The sequence below is a fragment of the Taudactylus pleione genome, unplaced genomic scaffold (genome assembly GCF_031769625.1).
Source record: "Taudactylus pleione unplaced genomic scaffold, aTauple2 ptg000051l, whole genome shotgun sequence".
Classification (NCBI taxonomy): Eukaryota; Metazoa; Chordata; class Amphibia; order Anura; family Myobatrachidae; genus Taudactylus; species Taudactylus pleione.
In genome coordinates, this window is record NW_028284453.1 from 3,147,842 (window position 1) to 3,169,707 (window position 21,866).

Below are 21,866 nucleotides of genomic sequence, written 5' to 3' on the forward strand. Positions count from 1 at the left end.
TTCCTAGTAGATGGCAATAACCACTGCAATTGTCTGACTATGACGTTCCAGCAGGCTTGCTTAACCAAGTGATGTCTTATTGCCTGATGTACAGACGGACGCAATGCAGTGCAGTTTCTTTTGTACAAAGGAACCAGTCACAATGTGAGTGATAGGTATTCAGCGTTTGGGGGTGGTAGCGGTGGGGGGGTTGTTAGAAGAAAGCAGGCATATCTCTGACCATTTTAACGCCATGGGCATGGATAAATTAGCCATTGCGTTCTCCTGTGCAGCATGAGAGCTCTCTGCGTGTCATGAGGGCCGCAGTGTATGAGGCACATAAGACTTGACTTACATACTGTGTGACTGGCCGATGTGCATCGATGTTACCGATGTTTATTCTATTGCACGTCGCTGGACCGATATGGGAAGGCAACAGTGGGCGTCCCTATGCTCGGCTTTACCCTGGAAGGCACTTTCATACTTTAGCAACGGTGATCCATGATTGAATCCAGTTGCGATTGCATTACCGTCCGTTTCTGAATCAGGTCCTTAGGGCCTGATTTGCAGATGGACGGAATTGCACAGCCGCACACAAGCAGCTGTGCAATTCCGTTCCATTTAAAATGCAAATGCAGAAGGTTGGTGTGTCAGACACCTTCTTGCTGCATTTGCGTAATCCCAGCGCTGTGATGGAGGTTGAAGCTTAGCGCAGCCTGACAGGGTCCCAGCAGTTTGCCAGGCCCTGGCCTCGTCCCTCCGGAAAACAGGAACAACATGCCCCCATTTGCAGGAATGCTGCCCAGGAACACCCACGCTCTGCCTGCCAAACGCTGCAGCCTGTCAATCAGGCTTTGGCTGGGAGGCACTGTGAGCGAACTCGCAGACAGAGGGCTGTACATGCGCAGTACACATGGTGGGAGGCAGCATCAGAGATGTGCGCTAACCATCGGGTTAGTGTACATCTCTGAAGCATGCCTTTAGTTTGTAGAGCCAAGCGAAATAGAACAATCCAATGCATTTTGTCGAGAATCAGCTTCACCAGGAATATGATGTACTATTTCTTTTTGGTATTGAAATAGGGCTCTCTTACTTTTAAACTAATCAGGTGAAATGATATCATACAGATATAGCCTCATACACTATTGCCACAGTTGTGCCAAACAGCTCTTCATAGATAGATAGATAGATAGATAGATAGATAGATAGATAGATAGATAGATAGATAGATATGGGATAGACAGATAAATAGATATGAGATAGATAGATAGATAGATAGATAGATAGATAGATAGATAGATAGATAGATAGATAGATATGAGACAGATAAATAGATAGATAGATAGATAGATAGACAGATAGATATGAGACAGATAGATTGATAGATAGATAGATAGATAGATATGAGACAGATAGATAGATAGATAGATAGATAAATAGATATGAGATAGATAGATAGATAGATAGATAGATAGATAGATAGATAGATAGATAGTGTGATAGGATCACTGGTAAAGTGGTCTGTGGCAGGTACATTTGTCCCAGATTCCTATCTTTTGTGTTTTAAACCCCCAGGAGAAAGTCTGCAGTGTAGCAGGCTTGAGTTTCGGCTTTTTGAAAAGCCGGTTTGGGACCTGGGGGTTGTGGGTGAGAGGAGAGGGAGGGCTCCACCCACGGCCACTCCAGGTTTTGGTTCTCGCAGCCTGGTAACAGGCTTGATTAGTTTTCCACCTGAGAGTGGCCAATATAAGCCTAGTTTGTTTAGGGCTGATTGTCTCACCTGGGAGAGCAGGCAGGGAGTTTGCTCAGAGACACTTGGATACCTAACTGTGAGTGTTGTGCTGTGCTTTTGTTGCTGGCGAGGGCATTAGGCCCTGCCAGGTTCTGGTAGTGAGGGAACTACCTGTGAAGTTAGTGCCCCGACAGGGCTAGGATTTATATTTATGTTTTCTTTATGTTTCTGACATTGTACAATAAAGACTGGCGCCGACCAGCTTGTACTTGCATCCAGACTGGTGTGCTGCTTCCCTGCTGCTGTGTGTGTGTGTAAGGAAGGAGTCCTCTACCCAGGAGAGGGACCCCCTAACCTAACTGTGTCACAATAGATAGATAAATAGATAAATAAATAGATATGACAGATAGATAGATAGATAGATAGATAGATAGATAGATAGATAGATAGATAGATAGATACAGAGCCATAACTAGACTTTTGGTGCCCTGTGCCAGAAAGAGCATTGGCGCCCCCCTCATTTTTCAAAAGGACATAATGCACCCAAAAAAGGGGAATGGCCTCATGGGGAAGGGCCAGGAAAGAGATAGGGGAGGCCAGGAGGTGATGTGGATGAAATAAGAGAAGGCTACAAGTGAGAATGATAATAAACAGAAATTTGACAGGCCCAAACAGCGCCCCCTGACCTGTGGTGCCCTGTGCGATGTCACCGGCCGCACTACCCTAGCTACAGCCCTGGATAGATAGATAGATAGATAGATAGATAGATAGATAGATAGATAGATAGACAGATAGATGTCTCCATACGTAAGCTTTCAACGCTATGCATATACCACGAAAAGGAAGCTATTGATTACAGTTGATTATAGGCAACATATTTTGTTATGCTATAAATTAGGTGGAAGATTGAGACATATTTAAAGGATGAGAGACAGCATGAAATAATATTACAATAAATAACTCATGCTGGGTAAAGATTTTAAGACAATCCAATACTAATATGGCCATTGGCCTCATACTTAATTTCATGGTACCCTAGTAATCTGTTCATTCAGAAGTGGGGTGAGATTAGCTGGAATTCCAATCCATTCTGGTAGAAAAGCAGCTTCAGGTTTAAAAGTTTGAAAGAATGGAAAATCTGGCAAAGTGTAGTTTGATAGGTAGATGGTTTCACCTCCCACAAAGTAGCCAACCCAAATACCAAATGTCCCTATGGTCATGATGGTGTGGTTACAATGTGCCAAGAGGGCAAAGTCACGCTCCGGAGAGCCTTCCTGACCATCCCCAGCAAAGTGAACATCTCCCAGTGAATTATTTATATTCTGTTTACACCAACCCATGCCATTACTGGCCACCACAAACAGTGGGTTTTTATATTTGTTTCGGAAATACTCCATGGCTTTCTGCAAATATGCTCTGTCAGCAACCACTCCTTTCTTAGTGCTTGCCATGATATGCAAATAGTCTCCTCTGCGTACATGGATCCCTACAAAGGTGACATTTTCCCGGTCTCCTCTCAGTTTGGCAAGATAGGCGTTAGACTCTCTTTTTATAAAGTCATGGAAAGTAAATTCTTCAAGAATCTCATCCCTTATGTGATGGTAAAAAGTATATGACCATGGGTAACCCTGAAAGCTAACATAGTCGCCCTCAATACTTCTGTATTCGTCAGACAGCCAGTTGTGTAGTAGTAAAGGTTTCCAGGTGATGCGATTTATGACATCCTGGTGAAGCACAGGCAATCTAATTCGGAAGATCTTTGACAGCTGGCTGTGCATCTCTGGTAAGATGTAAGCTTGACGGTCATTCATCTTCGCAAGGGCGTAAAGTGTTGCGTACTCCCCCATTAAGTTACCTAAGCGCCCAATAGCATTCACAGTCCACATACCATTCTTTTTTTTTGGTTTGCTTAAAACAGGTGATATATCCTTTCCATCAAGATTTTTTTCTGGTATATTGTGATTTTTAGGATTTTTAACTTTGTCCATGAGTTTCTTAAGCTTCAGCTCAGCATAATGAATGTATGAAAAATTTATAATAAAAAGGACAAGTATGATAGCTCCAATGGTCCAGAATAGACATTTTTTCATCTTTCCAGGGCTCCAAGCTATAGACAAATAGAGAAAAGGTCCAAATTAAGTATTTCCATAAAACATTTAATAGCTCAATAAACTGCATGCCACATATCTATATTACTATTTAATTTAGAAAAACATTAGGGAAACATATATATCAGAGAATGCATGGAATGGTGTGTTAGGGCATGTGTGCAAAGGGGTTGGGTATGAAATACCAGTAGTTGGGAATGCTAGCTGTCAAACTACCAACAGAAATATCCCAGTGCTCAGTATCCTGACAGGGGTCTGGTAAGTATGCTAACCCTCCCCTTCAAACCCCTAAACCTCTGTTTCTGCATCCTCACCCTAACCCTCACCAACTCGCACCCTATACCTAACCCTCCCCCTTGGAGCCTAAACCTAACCCTCCCCCTTGGTGCCTAAACCTAACCCTCCCCACTTAGTGCCTAAACCTAGCAATCCCCCTTGGTGCCTAAAATTAACTCTCCCCAGAGGTGCCTAAACCCACACACCCCTGTCCATATCCTAACCCTAATCTCCCTCCCCAGTAGCCTAACCCTAACCCCCAGGTGTGCCCTGCTGAGTGCCCCAGACAACACACTATATTACTGTATATATATATATATATATAATTATATATATATATATATATAAATATTTATGGGATATCTCATGAAAACACCTGTTTTCTGGGGCTACCAACAAATGTGAAGCATCCCGAGATCGCATCTATGGGGAACCACAGCAGATATCGGAGAAAGGTATTTACGGGGACTGTGAAAATGTCAAAATTTACCAAGATGTCTGGAGACTGGTCCTGGTAGCCAACGCCATCTGCAGAAAGTATTAGTAATTGTAACCCATGGTCTACACTCTGCTAATATCCCTCCCCGGTGCTCTCCACTCACATAATAGTATGGCCAGTCCCAAACCCGGAAATAAAGTGATACACAGTGCGATAGGCACCGTGCAACGCGCCAGGGGATCTGACATCTGACATATTGGGTGGTCCCCACACACAGGACGATCAGGTGGCCGACCGCCCAATATGCAGGCTCCCCTCTCCCCCACCCGCATAGCGCTGCATGGGATTGCACATCGCATCCCCAGATCGACTGTTCCTGCAGTAAGATCAGGGGGTGCGATGTACGTCCCTCGTGTGTGCGCACTCGGTCCAACATCAGGCCCATACACAGTGCGATATAGCAGGAAAATAATTAAATCTGGTAGATTAACTGCTTTATCGCACCGTGTATGGCTCGCATTAGACATCACAGGGATGGGTTCCTATCAGATCCCCAGTTCCTATAAGTAAATAATTGTGCATCCCGGCAACTCTCAATTTTTATTGCCGTGATACAAATATAATCACACTTATCAGGACCAATTACTGAAAATTAATAATTATGGCCTAAATAAAGTAAATTTGCAAGCAATATATTTAACAGTGACCACCACTGTATTACCAGTTTTTACCAATTAAATTCTTGATTAGAGATTTAACAATAAGAAATATCAATGGTTAAGCACAGTATGCTATCACGCATAGAGCCTTCTTTGTGTCCCATCTGCACCTCCACTCCCTGTAAGCACTTGCTCTATTTTTAGTTATGAATTGAATACAACACAACAGGCCACGCACACCAATCCAGTGGACATGCCTGCTACCCAGCAACAAAATGGCATGGCTAGCCAAACCTTGTTGCTCTGCCCAGCGAATATAGGAATGGCCAACTAGCCAAACCCGCTCTTCTCCAGCATCTTCCATCATAAGAAAAGAACACCTTAACCATGAGCCACCGCACCAAAACCAAGCCGCACACAACAAAATTGAAAGACACAGCAACTAACTAGCAGGGATGCCAATGGGGAACACATGTAAACTGAGTGAAGAAGAAAAACTTAAAAACCTTCCCCCTGAGCCAAGGTGGGCCAGATAATGGTCCCCGGGAGGAAAAATAAAAAAATCCCTACATACCCCCACTTATTGAATGCTATCCATTTGATAACTGATGGGTAAGCAACGTTTTCGGGTTGTAGCAGGAAGCGCTACTAAAGCTTATTGCGGCGCACAGAAGATCTGCAAGCAGAGACCGTCACCTACCCAATTACATGCAAAGCACCATCTAAAACCAACTCAGCTAAATGCCGCTGAAGAACATAGTTAAACTAAATTGAAGAGTGGAATTAAAATGGCAATAAACGGGGGCATGGCTTGGAAGCCGAGGGAGAAGGATGCGGCGCCATTGAGCTCCTGTACAAGGGCTCTGATAGTGACCTCCTGCTGCTGCACCCTTGCAACATTCCAGCCAGCAACACTTACCACCGGCCCCCGTGACACTGTGACACAGCTGCAGAGAGATGCCCGCGTCTTCGTACCTACTTCTCCATAGCGCGCCACCGGCGCTCCTAACTGCGGCCTGCTTCTCCCTGCTGCTGTCCCCTACAGGCTCCTTTCCCGCCTGGGAGTGTGGGTTCACTACCCGGTGGGGGGGGGGGCTGATTGGGAGACGCTGATGGACACCTGTTACTGGACCACAGAAGAGCCGGTATTGCAGGGTCTCTTTGTTACACCTGCAGGTTGGAGGGGGCTGTGGAAGGAGTCAGACGGCACCATTTTGTCTGCCTCAATACAACCATGCAACATCAGAGGAGACACACAGCGTCCGTAAAAAATATTGCATACTCCACTGCTGTGAGAAATCACCCAAAGCTATTATTTCTACACTATTCTTTCTTTTTTTCTGTTTGGATTTTTTGGAAGCTCTCTAAATACCTTCCATCATCAATGCCTAGCTTTTTGAAGTAATCATGCCTGGGAAGGATCCCTACCACTTGATTATAATACATATTTTTCAGCGATACCAACTGCATTACTGTGAGTCATATATTACCTCTTTTGGCTTATCTGGATGACTATAATCTCAAGAACTCTTTTTTTCTCCAATGATTCGTCAATACCACTGTATGTGATAGCTAACTCTGGGACCTTCTGCTGTTCTGTGGGCCACTTTTTGTGTTTCGCCGCCATCTAGTGGTTATGGAGAGAAAATTCACTAAATCCTCTACACCTGCTCAAACCCCACATACACGTGCAGGGCAAAAAGGAGATATTTCAGTATCAACTGACTCTCCTGATCTGAACCACTCACTAGCTGACTCTAATTCTCAGTTTCCATGTAACGTAGATATGGAGTCTATTAAGCCACTTACATATGACGACGTAGTCCGAGCTATAAAGGACATTATTACTCCTATAATGGAATCACAAGCATCCAAACTTGCTGATGCAGTTTAGAATTTAAAGTACCAATTAGATTCTACGGACTTACAAGTGGTTACTAACCAAAATAAGATTGAGGAACATTAGCAGGCTCTTTTTGAATTACAGCAATAGTTGAATCAGGAGCGAAAGAATAATCAACATTTATTAAATAAGGTGAGCGATCTCTAAAACCACTCTTGGTGAAATAATCTCAGGATTGTTGGCCTTCCGGAACAGCTTAAGGGTCCCGACCTCTATTCATTTCTACACAAGGACTTGATACAGATATTGGATTTATCTGCTGAAATATCTGTTTTCGCAATAGAAAGAGTGCACAGGTTGGACCCTTTTCGTTATACCAACGCTCACGTACGGTCATCTTCCGATGTTTCAATTTCACTCATAAATCTGCGATATGGGCGGCGACGCATAGAAGGGGCATCATTGAATGGCAGGGTCATCGTTTATTGATGTTTCCAGACTATTAGGTTGAAGTCTCTTGCGCCCGCAAAGAAATGTTGCCTGTGTGTTCTAAACTAATAAAAGCTCAAAAGAAATTTGCTTTATTGTTTCCAGCGAGACTTCGAATCTTTCAGGACTCAGGTTATAAGGACTTCACATCTGCCGCAGAAGCTTTGGCGTTTCTGGAGGAAGAGGAGATTGAGTCTTCAGCTTTACCTACCTGATTACCATCCGTAATTGTTATATTATGCTGTGTCTCCTATTAGTGTGTCCAGTTTAACATTTGTAGTCTCTGAGCTGACCGTATAGTTACCACTGATTATTTCATCATATTTTCAAGTTTGGTGTTAATTACGTAATTTTGTTGCTTCATATTATCTAATATTTACTATTTCTGAGGCAATGTTTCCTATTAATACATACAGACTTAATACTGGGTTTTTATATCTGTACTGTGTCTCGAGCTGTTTAATTAATGTATCACTATATTGTCTATTAATAGATAGGGATCACTTATCCAGTGCTTCCTCATGTCGACTAATTTGATTAATTGGTTTTGTGTTCTGAATACAATTTTTTTGTTTTTCTATTTTTTTTGTCCATTTTCAGAATATGTTTATCTGTATAGGTTCTCTATGTACCAACTATTGAACAATATCATTTATCGATGCAATCTGTTCTGCCAATACTTTGTTTAGATTTTCAAGCTGATCTGGTTCTGACTATGGTGCTGTTTTCTACATCCTTTTATATATTATGCATGATTTAAAAGTTTGTTCCTGGAATGTCCAGGGCATTAACACCCCGGCTAAGCGCCGCAAAATTATCTCATATCTAAATGTGCAAAAGGCTGATATTTCCTTTTTACAGGAGACATACTTAGCCCCGGAACATGAAAAACTCTCCATGCTGGGACAAAAAGTAATTGCTTATGCATCCTATAACTCTAAGTCACGAGGCGTGGCAATTTTAGTAGAGAGAAATCTACCTTTTTCCATTCTTCACCAACAGTCAGACCCAGAAGGTCGCTATGTTCTTCTAGTGGTCAAAATATTGGAAGTACCTTACACACTTTGCAATGTTTATGCTCCCGCAAATATATATGACAAACAATTTTTTGTTTCTCTCACTAACTTATTGTGTCCATATTTGGGTGGAGATCTCAATATTGTGGCTTCGCATTCTATGGATCGACAGTCCGCAGCCTCCACTCTCAGTAGGCCCCCAACGTGTAGGTATTCAATATCTCATTAGACGTCTGCACTTGGTAGATATATGGCGCCTCCATCACCCAATAGATAAAGAATACCCAATAGACCAGGACTACACTTTCTATTCTGCCCCCCCACGCTATGTTTTCTAGAATCGATTCTTTTTTGCCTTCTTCCACGTTAGCCTCTCAAATTTCTGATTCTGGTATAGAGACTTCGGACTATCAGACCATGCTCTTATTTGTTTAGGTTGGAAACTGTGATCCCTTCTGGGGGCTTTAGACAATGGCACTTTCCTTCTTTTTTAACTTCCTCTTCTAAGTTACAGTATGTCCTACAATCTGCCTGGAATGATTGTCATTTTGCTAACTCCCAGCACTAGCAGGATCCTGCTCTTTACTGGCAATCGGCAAATTCAGTTCTGAGAGATAGAATCCTATCATTTGTATCACATGATAAAAGACACCAGTCCGAGAAGTTACAGTCCGCTCAGTCTGATTTGACACAAGCTTACGAGCTATTACGCTGTTCTCCAGCCACTCTTCATAAAGCAGAATTTAATCAATGCAAATTGGCTTTTGACACTTTAATTCACACTCATGGTAATAAAAATAGTAAGCTTCTCTCTAATCTTTTGCAGGGTAATAGAACTAGCGCAGCGATTTTAGCTTTAACTGATGAGTCCGGTTCATCCCACACTTCAGGACCCACAATAATAGACGTCTTACATTCTTTTTATTCTAAACTATACTCCCAAGATTCCATTAATTTATATAATAAACAACTTTTTGGGGATTCCATAATACTCCCCAGTCTCACTGAAGATCAGATTTCTCTATTAATTGAACCCATTACTGAATCTGAGGTTCTCTCAGTTATTAAAGGACTTAAACCTGGAAAATCACCGGGTCCTGATGGGTACACAGGAGAATTTTATAAATGCCTTAAATCCTCTGTAGTGTCTCCCCTTACGAACCTTTATAATTCCATACTTTTAGGAAAAGCATTACCCATTTATTTTAATGATGCTTTCATTAAAGTTTTACCAAAACCTGGTAAGGATTCCACCCAACCTGCTTCCTATCGTCCCATATCCTTATTGAATGTTGACTACAAGATTTTTACTAGAGTTATTTATTTATTTATTTATTACCAGTTATTTATATAGCGCACACATATTCCGCAGCGCTTTACAGAAAGAATATTTGGCCATTCACATCTGTCCCTGCCCCAGTGGAGCTTACAATCTATATTCCCTAACACATGCTCACACACATACACACTTATGGTCAATTCTGAGGGTAGCCAATTAACCTACCAGTATATTTTTGGAATGTGGGAGGAAACCGGAGTACCCGGAGGAAACCCACGCAAGCACAGGGAGAATATACAAACTCCACACAGTTAGGGCCATGGTGGGAATCGAACCCATGACCTCATTGCTGTGAGGCAGCAACGCTAACCATTACACTGTCTGTGCTATTGCTGACCGACTCAGGCAGGTGGTTCCTACCTTGGTACATCCTGACCAGACGGGGTTTGTCTGGGGACACAGTGCCGTTTCTAATATACGCAAAGTCCTGGCAATTTTGCAACACTTTGATGAATTCCATGAAGATTAATCAACTATTAATTTTTTCAGATGCTGAAAAAGCGATTGATCTAGTGGTGTGGGACCACTTGTATGAGTCGCTCAGCAGATTTTCATTTCCCCCTAAATATTTGTCCCTTATTCAAACTTTAAATGCATCTTCCTCTTCACATATAGTAGCTAATAATTATGTTTCACTCCCTATTTCCATCCAGTGAGGTACTCAGCAGAGTTGTCCTTTATGCCCCCTTTTGTTTGCATTGGTCCTGGAACCTTTGGCAGTGGCGCTGCGGTCTGATCAACAATTAAAGGTATCCGAGTAGGTACTGTTGAACTTAAATTATCTTTATTTGCTGATGATTTGATGCTTTTTATCTCTCGCCCCTCTATATCCATTCAAGCTATCCTGCATGTCATATCATTCTTTAGCTTTTTTGCAGGATATACAATAAATGTAATTAAGTCCAAAGTACTCCCATTGTCTAGACCAGATTTGTCGTCAATATGTATCCCCATTATTTCGGCTTTTTCTGTCATTTCTTCAAAACTGAAATACTTGGGCATTTTTATTACCCCATCTATTCACCAAGTATATAATGGCAACTTCCCACCAATCATAACAAATATTTTACAAAAACTTCAACACTGGGTCTCGCTTCCGCTTTCCTTATTGGAATTAGCAGCTGTCATCAAAAATGTTTTATCCCTAAATTAGCGTAACCTCTCCAAATGATACCTATGTTTCTTTTTAAAACTGATATTGCTAAATGTATGGTAACATTTCAACGTTTTCTTATGGAACCGCAAAACACCTAGAATTGCTAGAAGCCACCTACTTCACCCCAAAAGTAAAGGAGCTTTGGGACTTCCTGACATTTCTACCTAATTCTGCACCACGGCCTTTCGGTATATCTCGGACTGGTGTCTGTGCCAATCAAACTTTACTAATAAATTGCTAGAAGAGGCATTATTTGCGCCTTATGCCCCTGCAGCTTTGTTTCATTTACCCCGCTTGAAGCAACCGAGGGGTATCACACACAATTCATTTTTTATGGATACCTATAGAGTGTGGTCTGTCATACATAAACGCTTTGATTCAAACCCTTACATCACTAAATTTATCCCGTTATGGGGAAACTCGGATTTTGCTCCTTCATTCACCATTTCTCATTATTCTTTATGGAAAAAAAAAGGTTTGGCAGCCATTTGGAATGTATTTGACCCTGGAGGCAATCTATATTCTTTCCAGCAATTTAGGGATTTATACGATACTCCTAATTCACACTTTTTCCTATATTTACAAACCCAACACTACATCAATAGCAAAACAAGCCCTGGTTCATTTGATTCTCTACTACATAATACTACGCCTGCTCCTATATATTCTCTTTTAGTTTCGAACTGTAAATTTAAACTATGTTTTCTTTATAATGACTTATTGCCCTAAGATATGGACAAACTGTTGCATAAAGTATGGTCCTCCTGGTCAACAGATTCCCCTGATTTTACATTTTCTACCTGAATTTTCAAACAATTTCCATCAATTTTGAAATGGATAAAATCGGCTAAACCTATCACAATCACAATGGAGCCATAACCCATTCTGATTCTGCCTGTTGTCTGAAATGTTCTTTTTCCTCTGTAACCTTTATTCATAATGTATGGCAATGCTCCAAGATTAAAAGATTTTGGTACAAAGTCTTTAATTTTATTCATCACACCACGGGGAAACAACTGCCTTTCACTTGGGAATCATTCCTAAAATGGTATTACCATTGTTAGCGGTTCTTGCAACCTTAGCTAGAAAACTGATCTTACAATACTGGCTCTCAAGGACAGTTCCACCAGTAGAAATGCTAAAATTTGAATTGTTATCCATACTCTATTTGATAGGCGTTCTACTCTTTACTAGGGATGTGCAGGCTCGAATTAGTTCGGATTTTCCAGTCAAATTCGGATTTTTCTCGCCAAAAATCAGGTCTCAGAAAGAGGCAAAACTTCATCTTTCATGGACAAACATTATTATTCCTGGACAAAAGTCAATGAAAGATGATATTTGTCCATGAAAGATGATATTTTGCCTTTTTCTGAGACCCGATTTTTGGTGGGAAAAAACTGAATTTGGCGGGAAAGTCCGAACTAATCCAACCCTGCACATCCCTACTCTTTGCGATATTGAAAAGGGAGTCAAGTCATTTTACGCAAAATGGGCTTTGTATTTAGATTATTTACCCACAGAAACTTCTGATAAAATTATGAAAGTATTTGCAGATACCACTTGGTCATTACTTCGACGTCTCACCTAGCTCTATCTGTTCAATAAAACATTCCTTTTATACATTTTGGTAGTTTAAGATTGCACCCGATATAGTTTCAATAATAGTTTGGCAATTTTTCTTATTGTTTTATCTTTTATTTTATTTTCCTTTTTTCTATCTAAAATTTATTCATTATTACTGTAGAAAAAAATGTATTACTTTAATGACATTTTCTTTGTAATAAAAGTTTTAAATTTTCTTGTACTAATGTCTTATATTGAATACAATAAAATTGTTTAAAAAAAAAAATGGCAATAAACTTACCGCTGGGCACAACTAAAGGGCGACAACCCATGTACACGGAAAGGGTCGCACAGAGCAAATAAAAGGATACCCAGCCTCTGTAAGGTAAGCCATCTGCCCCTTCCCAACAGCCTGAAAAACCTAAGCCTGCGCAACATGCCAGAGCCTTGAACAAAGTGCATTAAAACAATGACACCAAGGAAAACAAAGTCTTGCTGGGCACTACAATTGCACTGACCCGGAAACAACCAAATTGCAACTGAAAGGCAAAACATAAAAGGGCAACCACTAAATAGACAGGAGCCACCTATACATAACCCAAGCAACCTCCCCTAAAGCTGCAAGGCAAAGGGTATATGGGAGCTAGCACCGATGGGAAAACCCGTACGACAAACTTGAAGGGCCTTGAATATCGGGAAAGGTTAAGCAGGGCCGTAAAGACCCTGAAACAAACAAAAGAAGGAGATTCCCATCAGCGCCGCAACCACAGAAGCCACACTGGTAATACCCACATACAAATTGACAAACACATGTCCCTTGAAGATCCAATCCCCTGAAAGCCCTGCGCACAGAAAGCCTGCCAGTCCTGCCAGGCCACTATATAAGTCTGCAGAGATGCAAGCGTATGCGCCCTCCGTGACTGACTGACAATCCACCATACCAAGGGCAAGGTAACCCCACTGCAGGAATCACTGGAAACAGCAATGAAAAACGGGCAAAAGAAAGCAAGACAAAGCATATGCAAAATGCACCGGGCACACGACAAGCTCATAATCGAATATCAGCCCCCAGACAATGTACCGTATACGAAATGCCTCAACAGCTGAAAGAGTCATACCAGAAACCCCCCCCCTGCCAATTACTTACACGACTGCTCCATAGGTCAAAGGATAAGCATGGTAGCTACTAAATTGAACTAGGGACCAGAACCAAGTGCGGAGGTCATCTCAAATCTCAGAAGACAACTGCACATGGTGATACGGTTTGTTAACACCGAACATATCCCCTACCAACTGCATACTAACACCCTGCCCAGAGGGATGAAATGACAAGCACAACAATTGAACCTAGCAATGACTGCACCGTACCCAGCTTAAACCTTTACAAAAAATAGACCAAATTATCTGCAACAAATGACAACAACTATCAACCACACCTAACTAAGTGCCCAGATCCAACAATCATGAATGGAAAATCTCTGTCCTATATGCAGTACAGAAACACCCGAAATCCGAAAAGAGGAGGTAAGCACCGACATAACTACACCTGGCCCTATAAAGAGCAATGTGGTATAAAAAATTAGCAATACGGGCCATGGCAATTCCTGCGGAAATGCACAAGTGTAAAAAGAAGAAATTTCTCAAAATAGGGTCAGGAGTAAAGAGGTATAAACAAATACACCACGTCCCAATGAAACCAAATAGCTCCTACATATGGATGGAAAGGCAACAACCATAATACTGACACAATAACTAGTCTATTAAACAAAATGCCGAAACCAAAACTACAAATCATTCAACAAGGCCTAATGAACAGCTGACAAATCCACGACACGGGCTGGCTCTGGTATGGCATCATGGACAGAAAGGCCAAGGTAAACATAAAATGAGATACCACTCAGGGGCCTAAAAAGGGAACTGCCTATAAAGAAGATATCACAGATACTGTAGGGAGGGTCAAGGGAAAAGGGGCCAACCACCTAACCAACAAAACTCAGGGCCCGCCGACAGCATGTAAACTGAAGGGCGTCCTAACATTAAACAACCCAGAAAGGTAAACCACAACCAACCATGAAAACTTGCAAGAAAATGGGAAAACATACACACTTTAGGGGTACTATTACCACCATTGGGACAACTCATCGCAAACTAATGTGTGACTAGCCTAACCAGTGCCAAGGGACTATCCCCACACCCATACCACGTGAAACCAAAAGACCCACTTACACGTAATGCCCTCCTAGGGGCATAATCAGCAATAAATATGAATTATACTCTCCACATGCAAGCCCATTGCACCGTGTCGCCATATCAGGAACCAATTATAAGTATTTAAACTAGTTCGCATATTCCTAAATACGTGTCCACAAGATGTCAAGTCGCAAAGACAAAGATCCCAGAAATTAAAACTACAATACGAAGCCTACCCTACAACAGCTGGCGCCCTATGTAGCACCAAACCCATGTAATTTAATACAGAAAGTGATAAAAAAAACCACATACATACTTATGAAACCAAACAAGTATAGTAAAGTACTTGCATACTGTATATTCCTCAGCAGACGTCTCCAGATAACAGGACGCAAAATTCAGTATTTCTTTAAATCACAAATTAAAACAACATTAAGCCCCATCCCCAATGTCCCCCAGTTCTATAGCCTATGCCAAACCCAGCTTTATCACTTCGATGAACAAATTTACCCATTCAAATCTAATCTTTAACTCTCATGCACAAAAGCTTAAGAATCGCGGTGTTGGCGCAAAGCAAGTCTACACTGGTGACCAGGGGAACCAAATGAGTAAGAGCAAAAAGTAGAGTCATACAAGGGAAGAAAAACAATGCTTATCATACTCACCAATGCCACGGGAACCGTACTGCCGGAAACTTCACATGGAGGAACCACCGGACCAACATCCGAGCCCACCTTGCCGCGCACTGGAAAATTGTAGCCGCATGAGCCACAGCGAAGTCTGTAGAATTCACAGGTGGGGACAACAAACCTGAAATTAAAGGAGAAAGGTGAGTAGCCAGAATGGGAGCGGGGGACTGGAAGGTGGAGAAGGGGGAGGGGGAGCAGTGTCAAAACCCAAAGGAAATGGTGGGGGACAGGACAAAGCTCACAGAGGAGAAAATGAAAGGAAAGCAGGGGGGAAAGAAAAGGGGGGAAGGAACAGGGGGAGGGGGGATCAAGGCCAGGGAGAGATGACTGAGGGAACAGTTGAGGGGGTGGATGGTGAACTGCCAGGAAGCAGGGATAGCTTGGGGTGGGGGTACAAAAATTGAAACCATGGGGAGATATGTGGGGAATGGGAGAATGAAGGGTGGGGGGGGGTGACAGCAAAACAAAGGGTTAAACAGGGGGGTAAACCAGAGGTGAAGGAGCCTAAAACCCGGGGATAAGACAAAAAGGGGCTAGAGCAGTGCCATAAGCGTGGCTGGAGAATTGATGCAGGCAGCAAGGGGAATGAGGGACCAGGACCATAGGGCTCCCAATGGGGAAAAAGGAACCCTGAGGGCCCAGAAGGCAGGGGGGTATGAAATAAAGCCAGCAGCCTGGCTGAAAATGGCCACAAGGTGAAAATGGCCCCCGGCTTTGGCGCCGGGTGGTAACGGAGCATCTGGGGTGAGCTGAATGCATCCCCCTGCCCGACCACCGCACTGGTGTCTGAGGGGGTGGGGCTCGAGCCACCTAGTGTGACTGCGCGAACGGGCATTGCAAAGTGCCCAGGGGGAGCAGCGAGGGCAGCTGCACCCGCTGGTGCAGTGGAGGAGAACAGGGACGCAGAGTACATGCCGAGCCCTTCGAGGGGAAGGGCAACAAGGAGGCGCCAGGCGAGGAGGGCGGGTGACGCACGGGGAGCGCTGGGTGTGCGGGGGAACTTAGCAGCAGGTGTGGGGGGGGGTTTGCGGACCGGGCCAGCAGGGACATAGAATAAAATATTGAAAATGGGGAAAAATAAATGAATGCAAATAAACAGAGCTGGAAAAGGGGGGGGAGCACAAAAAGGAAGGGGAAAAATTGTAAAGAAACAGGAAAGAACAAAGAGAGAGGGACAGATTGAAAAGTGTAGCAGTGAGGCAGAATTGCCTGTTACTTATCACTCCAGAAATGACAAAGAGACTGATCACATGTACAACCACCTCTTATATACATAATCCTCAAACACACCCACAATTCACTTCATTGGTCAGATAACCAACCACATGACCAATACCTCAGCTAATCTACCAAGTATCAAGGCTGTCAAGACAGCCAATCAGCAAAAAAAACAGGATTCTTATTTATTCTCAAGCCTATACGGCTTTTTTCTGCTATTAGTCTCTGAATAATATATATATACTATATATATATATATATATATATATATATATTCATTTAACACTTTATTAGGGGCACCTGCTCATCAATAGAAATACAATATTGAATCAGATAATAATATAATAGCAACTGAGTGCATAAAACCATGCAGTTATGGTCAAGAGGCCCAGTTGTTGTTCAGACCAAACACCAGAATGGGGAAATGTATGAATAAAGTGACCTTGACCATGGAATGTTTGATAGTACCAGAAGGGATGTTTTGAATGTCTCAAAACTGCTGATCTCCTTCAATTTTCAGGGGACAATTGTTCACAAAGAATGGTGTGCAAAACAAAAAGTTGTCCAGTGTTTCCTTATATATAACTTAGGTAGCAGAGGTTCCCTTTGCAGCCTTTGAGCACCAAAGGTTTATGTTTGCGCAGGTTCTTGTCCCATGGCCTGATATCCACTTTATATTCACTTCTCATTAAACATGGCCTACCTGATAAAGAACCCCCCGAGTGTCAATGGGAGATGGACATGGGAGAGATGTCAGAGCCAAAGGAATGGGAACGAATTCGCCAAGATCTATCCAAAAGTTCAATACGCACCTGCAATTCCTATAAGCTCACGTACAGGTAGTACTACGACCCACATCGCTTACATACCATCTTCCCGACGACCTCACATCTCTGCTAGAGGAACTGCAGCATGTCTGGCACCCTGTCCTACATTTGGTGGTCCTGCCTGAATTTCAACTATTCTGGCGTAATATTTTTTTATTTAATATGCGCTGTGAGTAGTGTCACTCCCCCAACTCAACTTTCTTATGTTCTACTCTCTCGCCCACTTCCTGACACTCCTAAGGCCACCTAGAAATTCATTAATCATGTCCTGATCACAGTCAGACATCTTATAGCAGTCAACTGGAAACAAGTGGACCCGCCAACGATACCTTCCCTGATTATTCAAATCTGGCAAATGTATTCCTATGAGAATATCACCAGTATACTGCATGACCAACGCCCTCACTTTATTAGGGTGTGGAGCGATTGGCTGGCCTATTTTGATGCCCACACTTCGTCTCAGACTTCAGCTCTCCTCTTTACACCACTCCTAGATTGCCCAATACAGCAGATGCAACCTCAGATGTCCCTCTTCCTTTTCCCTCTTCCAATCTCCCATACCAACTTCCCCAGGTATTCCCTTTTCCCTTTGTGCCTCCTTTTCATTGTACAAAATTGCATAAATCATTGTGTTTAGATTTTTCTCTGTATATATTACAAGGAACATCTATTGTTACATACTGTCTTGACTGCAATTCATCAAAATACTTTGTTATCCTGATTACCCCTCCTTCCACGCACACATTTTTTTATTTTTCTGTACCCTCTTCCTTCAGCTTATTAATAAAAGTAATACAATTCTTGTTAAAAAAAAATAAAGTAGCAAAGGCTCTGGCACTCCTTGGATGGACTAATATTAGTTGCACTTGTTGCCCCCCAAATATGAAAACTCCAGTCACACCATGTGACTTTAGGTTGTTGTGTTTTTTTTAAAAAAAAAAAGTGTATCAAGAATGGTGGCATATACAGTCAGATCTGAAAGACAGCATTAGATATCATGTGTTGGCTATTCCACCTGACATGTTACCATCTTCTATAGAGAATGCTGTCATTTGAATGGAAACTGTTGTTGACCACAGTGGAGGACATACTGAACAATTTTTACTAGATTGTCTAATGCTGGATGGTGACCCTTTATTTCCAGCTGTTCCTGGGAGACTGTGTACTGTGGGCCTGATTCTGTAAGGATTGTAATTGCAAATGTGGGAAGTTTGACTGGGGTGGTACACCAGTCAGATCATAACACAGGTGTCCTAAGGCGAGCTCAGGGAGAACAGAAACCTCCTGTGGAGCAGAAGGGCATAGGGCTTTGCAATTGCAATAATTTGCAGATATGGTAATGCACAGGAGGCATCATGTCCCCTGTGCATTACTTAACCGAGCTGCGTTGTTCAACACAGTAATATTAGTGAAACCAGGAAACCAGGTAAAGGATTGATTGATTATAGAATATAGCTATATAAAATTATACATGGAACTATTGAAAACAAGAACCCAAAATCCCAATGACCATGACTCAATTGATCGATTGATGTTAATAATTTAACTATAAAAAAATCAGATAAATGGAAAACACTATTACAAAACAAGCATCCAAAATCGCAATGATGTTGATTGATTGATTGTTTACAGTACTAATATATATGTATAACTTTAAAGAAAAACAAATCTGATACATCAAACAAACTATTGAAAAAAAAGCAAGCATCCAAAATTCCAATGACATTTTTAAAGTGGAAACTGAATCACAGACCTCAGGATTCAAGGCAGAGTATCAGTCTAGCCAATGAATAATTAATTATATGATTATACAGTATGATTTGATGATTCTACTCTGTATCTACTGAGATGCTGCAGAAAATGAGGCCTATATGCCTGGATGAGAAGCTGTTATGGATGGCATTGCAAGATACAAAACAACATGAACACCCCAGTAAATTACAGTATTATACACTGCCTGTCAAACATCCACAGTCTTCGCAAAGCTCATAATGTGGTGCATGATTAAATTGTCCTTGGGCCCTCCCTTCCACCCTTATGCTGTATATTAAAAAGGACATGTACAGTTTGACAAACCAAGCAGTTCAGTGACAGGGACTGTCACTTTGTGGCTAAAGTATATTCTAATATTATACAGTGTATATATATTTGTGCACAGTGCTGGTGCTAGGTTGTTCTGCTGCTCCAGAAAACACCCAAACTTGCTGAAATGCTCGGCAGAGCAACGAACGTAGATTGTGAAATGGTGCCAACATTCAGAAAGAAAAACAAAACTCAGGCAGACTGGAACCACTGCTGCACGTGATGGCTTACTGTGATCTCTAGCCCTGTATATGTCTGAAGTATTGCACTGCACTGCACTGCATATTATAGCTCTCACATTCTAATTATGCCCACATCATGGGGTGGCCACACTTGATCTAAAATCAAGTATTTGAAATCTCCCCTCTAGAAATCCTGTGTTCGGTGCCCCCTGCAAACTATACATTCATGCTCTCCCATTTTCTAGAAAGGAATGCAAAAAAAGGAGCATGGTCTCACAAGAAAGGGTGTGGCCACACAATAGTACCCCCAATTCAAATGATGCCACACAGCGCAATGTTATTCACAATACGCCGCACGTAGTGCCCCTGATTCACATTATATCAAATAGCAGAGCCGTTACTAGGGTAGTGCGAAAAGTGCCATGGCACAGGGCACCGCATGGGAGGGGGCGCTGTTTGGGCCTCTCATTTTTCCTGTTTATTATCATTCTCACTTGTAGCTTCCTCTTCTTTTATCCCCAGCATCTCCTGGCCTCTCCTATATCTTCCCTGGTCCTTCCCCATGAGACCATAGCCCCTTTTCAGGTGCACTATCTGATGTACCTATTTAAAAATTGGGGGGGCACCAAGTCTCTCTCTGGCACAGGGCAAAAACTCTAGTTATGGCTCTGCAAAGTAGTGCCCCTTATTCATGATACACCACACAGAAGTAAAGCCCTTTATTCACATTATGCCACACATAAGTAGTGCCCCTTATACACATAATGCCACAGTGGTAGTGACCCTTATACACATAATGCCCAGAGTAGTGCCCTTATACATATACTGTCCACAGTAATGCCCCTTATACACATAATGTCACACAGTAGTGCCCCTTATACACATAATGTCCCATAGTAGTGCACTTTATACACATAAAGCCACACAGTAGTGCTCCTAATACACAATGCCCACAGTAGTAGTGCCCCTTATACACAATGCTCAGAGTAGTAGTGCACCTTACACATTATGCCACACACACAGATGAACACAGCACTGTACTGCTCCAGATTAGTGCCTCTCCAGCCCTGTCTCCCTGATGAGTATGAGAACAGCAGAGAGCCCGGAAGGAATATTAATGATTAAGTTTCTCTTTGTAAACACAAATTGCATAATAAACAATTTAGGCAGCTTCCACTGTTATATTTATATACAGGTTGATATGATTCATAAATGCATTCTGTGTTTAGATTTGGGCCCTATTCCTAAGACATTTCAATATGGTATGCAATTATTACAAAATACGGAATATTCCGATATCCAAAATACCCCTGGTCCCAAGCATTTTGGATATGGGAGACTCAACCTGTATGTATATATATATAATGTTCATGCTGTATATTGTAGCTCAGGGGTAACCAACCTCGGTCCTCGAGAGCTACTAACAGTTTATGTTTTCCATACCACCTATCTGGTGCACAGGTGTATTCATTACTCACTAACACATTTGAAAAGATCCACAGGTGGAGCTAATTAGATCACTTGTGATTCTGTGAGGAACCCTGGAAAACATGCACTGTTGGTAGCTCTCGAGGACCATGGTTGGCTACCCCTGCTGTAGCTCCATTACAATTTATTACCGTATATAGCGATAGATAAATTCTACTTAAATACTACCTTAAATATTTAGCATTTACTACATACTCGATTGCCACTAAGTATTGTATCCATTTATTTTCATTAAACATATGTTAATCATGAAAGGTAGAGCCATATAAAGTTCTGAAAGCATGGACATGGATTTATTTTATGCTTGGTGTCTACTCTGTTGAAATAACTTCATGATCACCAAAGCATTTATATATTTTAATGCACAAGCAAAGCTCTATCACTAAGCCTTAGCACTGTTACACGTCATACACACATATTATAAAGCCAAAAGTTCGGGCTACTGGAAATGTTCATGTTTGCTCCATGTGTGACAGGAACACCAATCACTACCTTTCCCTTTACATTTAAAACTTTCTTAAAAGCAACGTACTGTAGTCACAAATATGAGGGTGCAAATAGAAACAAAAGCAGACATGTAGACATACTAAC

The 21,866-nt window shown here is 42.0% G+C and overlaps 1 protein-coding gene across 2 annotated transcripts in view; it reads right to left on the bottom strand.

Annotated features, from left to right (window-relative positions):
• Nucleotides 1–1,924: 1,924 nt before the first annotated feature.
• The window catches only part of LOC148535459 (galactoside alpha-(1,2)-fucosyltransferase 2-like), a 36,282-nt gene continuing 16,340 nt past the window's right edge, over nt 1,925–21,866 (bottom strand). The window contains exons 2-3 of one of the 2 annotated variants that reach the window (XM_088462635.1): nt 15,455–15,599; nt 1,925–3,818 (exon numbers count right to left, since the gene is read on the bottom strand). In XM_088462635.1, coding sequence (XP_088318761.1) covers nt 2,737–3,801 — 1,065 coding nt within the window. In that variant the 5' untranslated portion in view covers nt 3,802–3,818; nt 15,455–15,599 and the 3' untranslated portion in view covers nt 1,925–2,736. Of the gene's footprint in view, nt 3,819–15,454; nt 15,624–21,866 lie in introns of those variants that run through there. The other variant, XM_088462634.1, reaches the window with a different exon arrangement.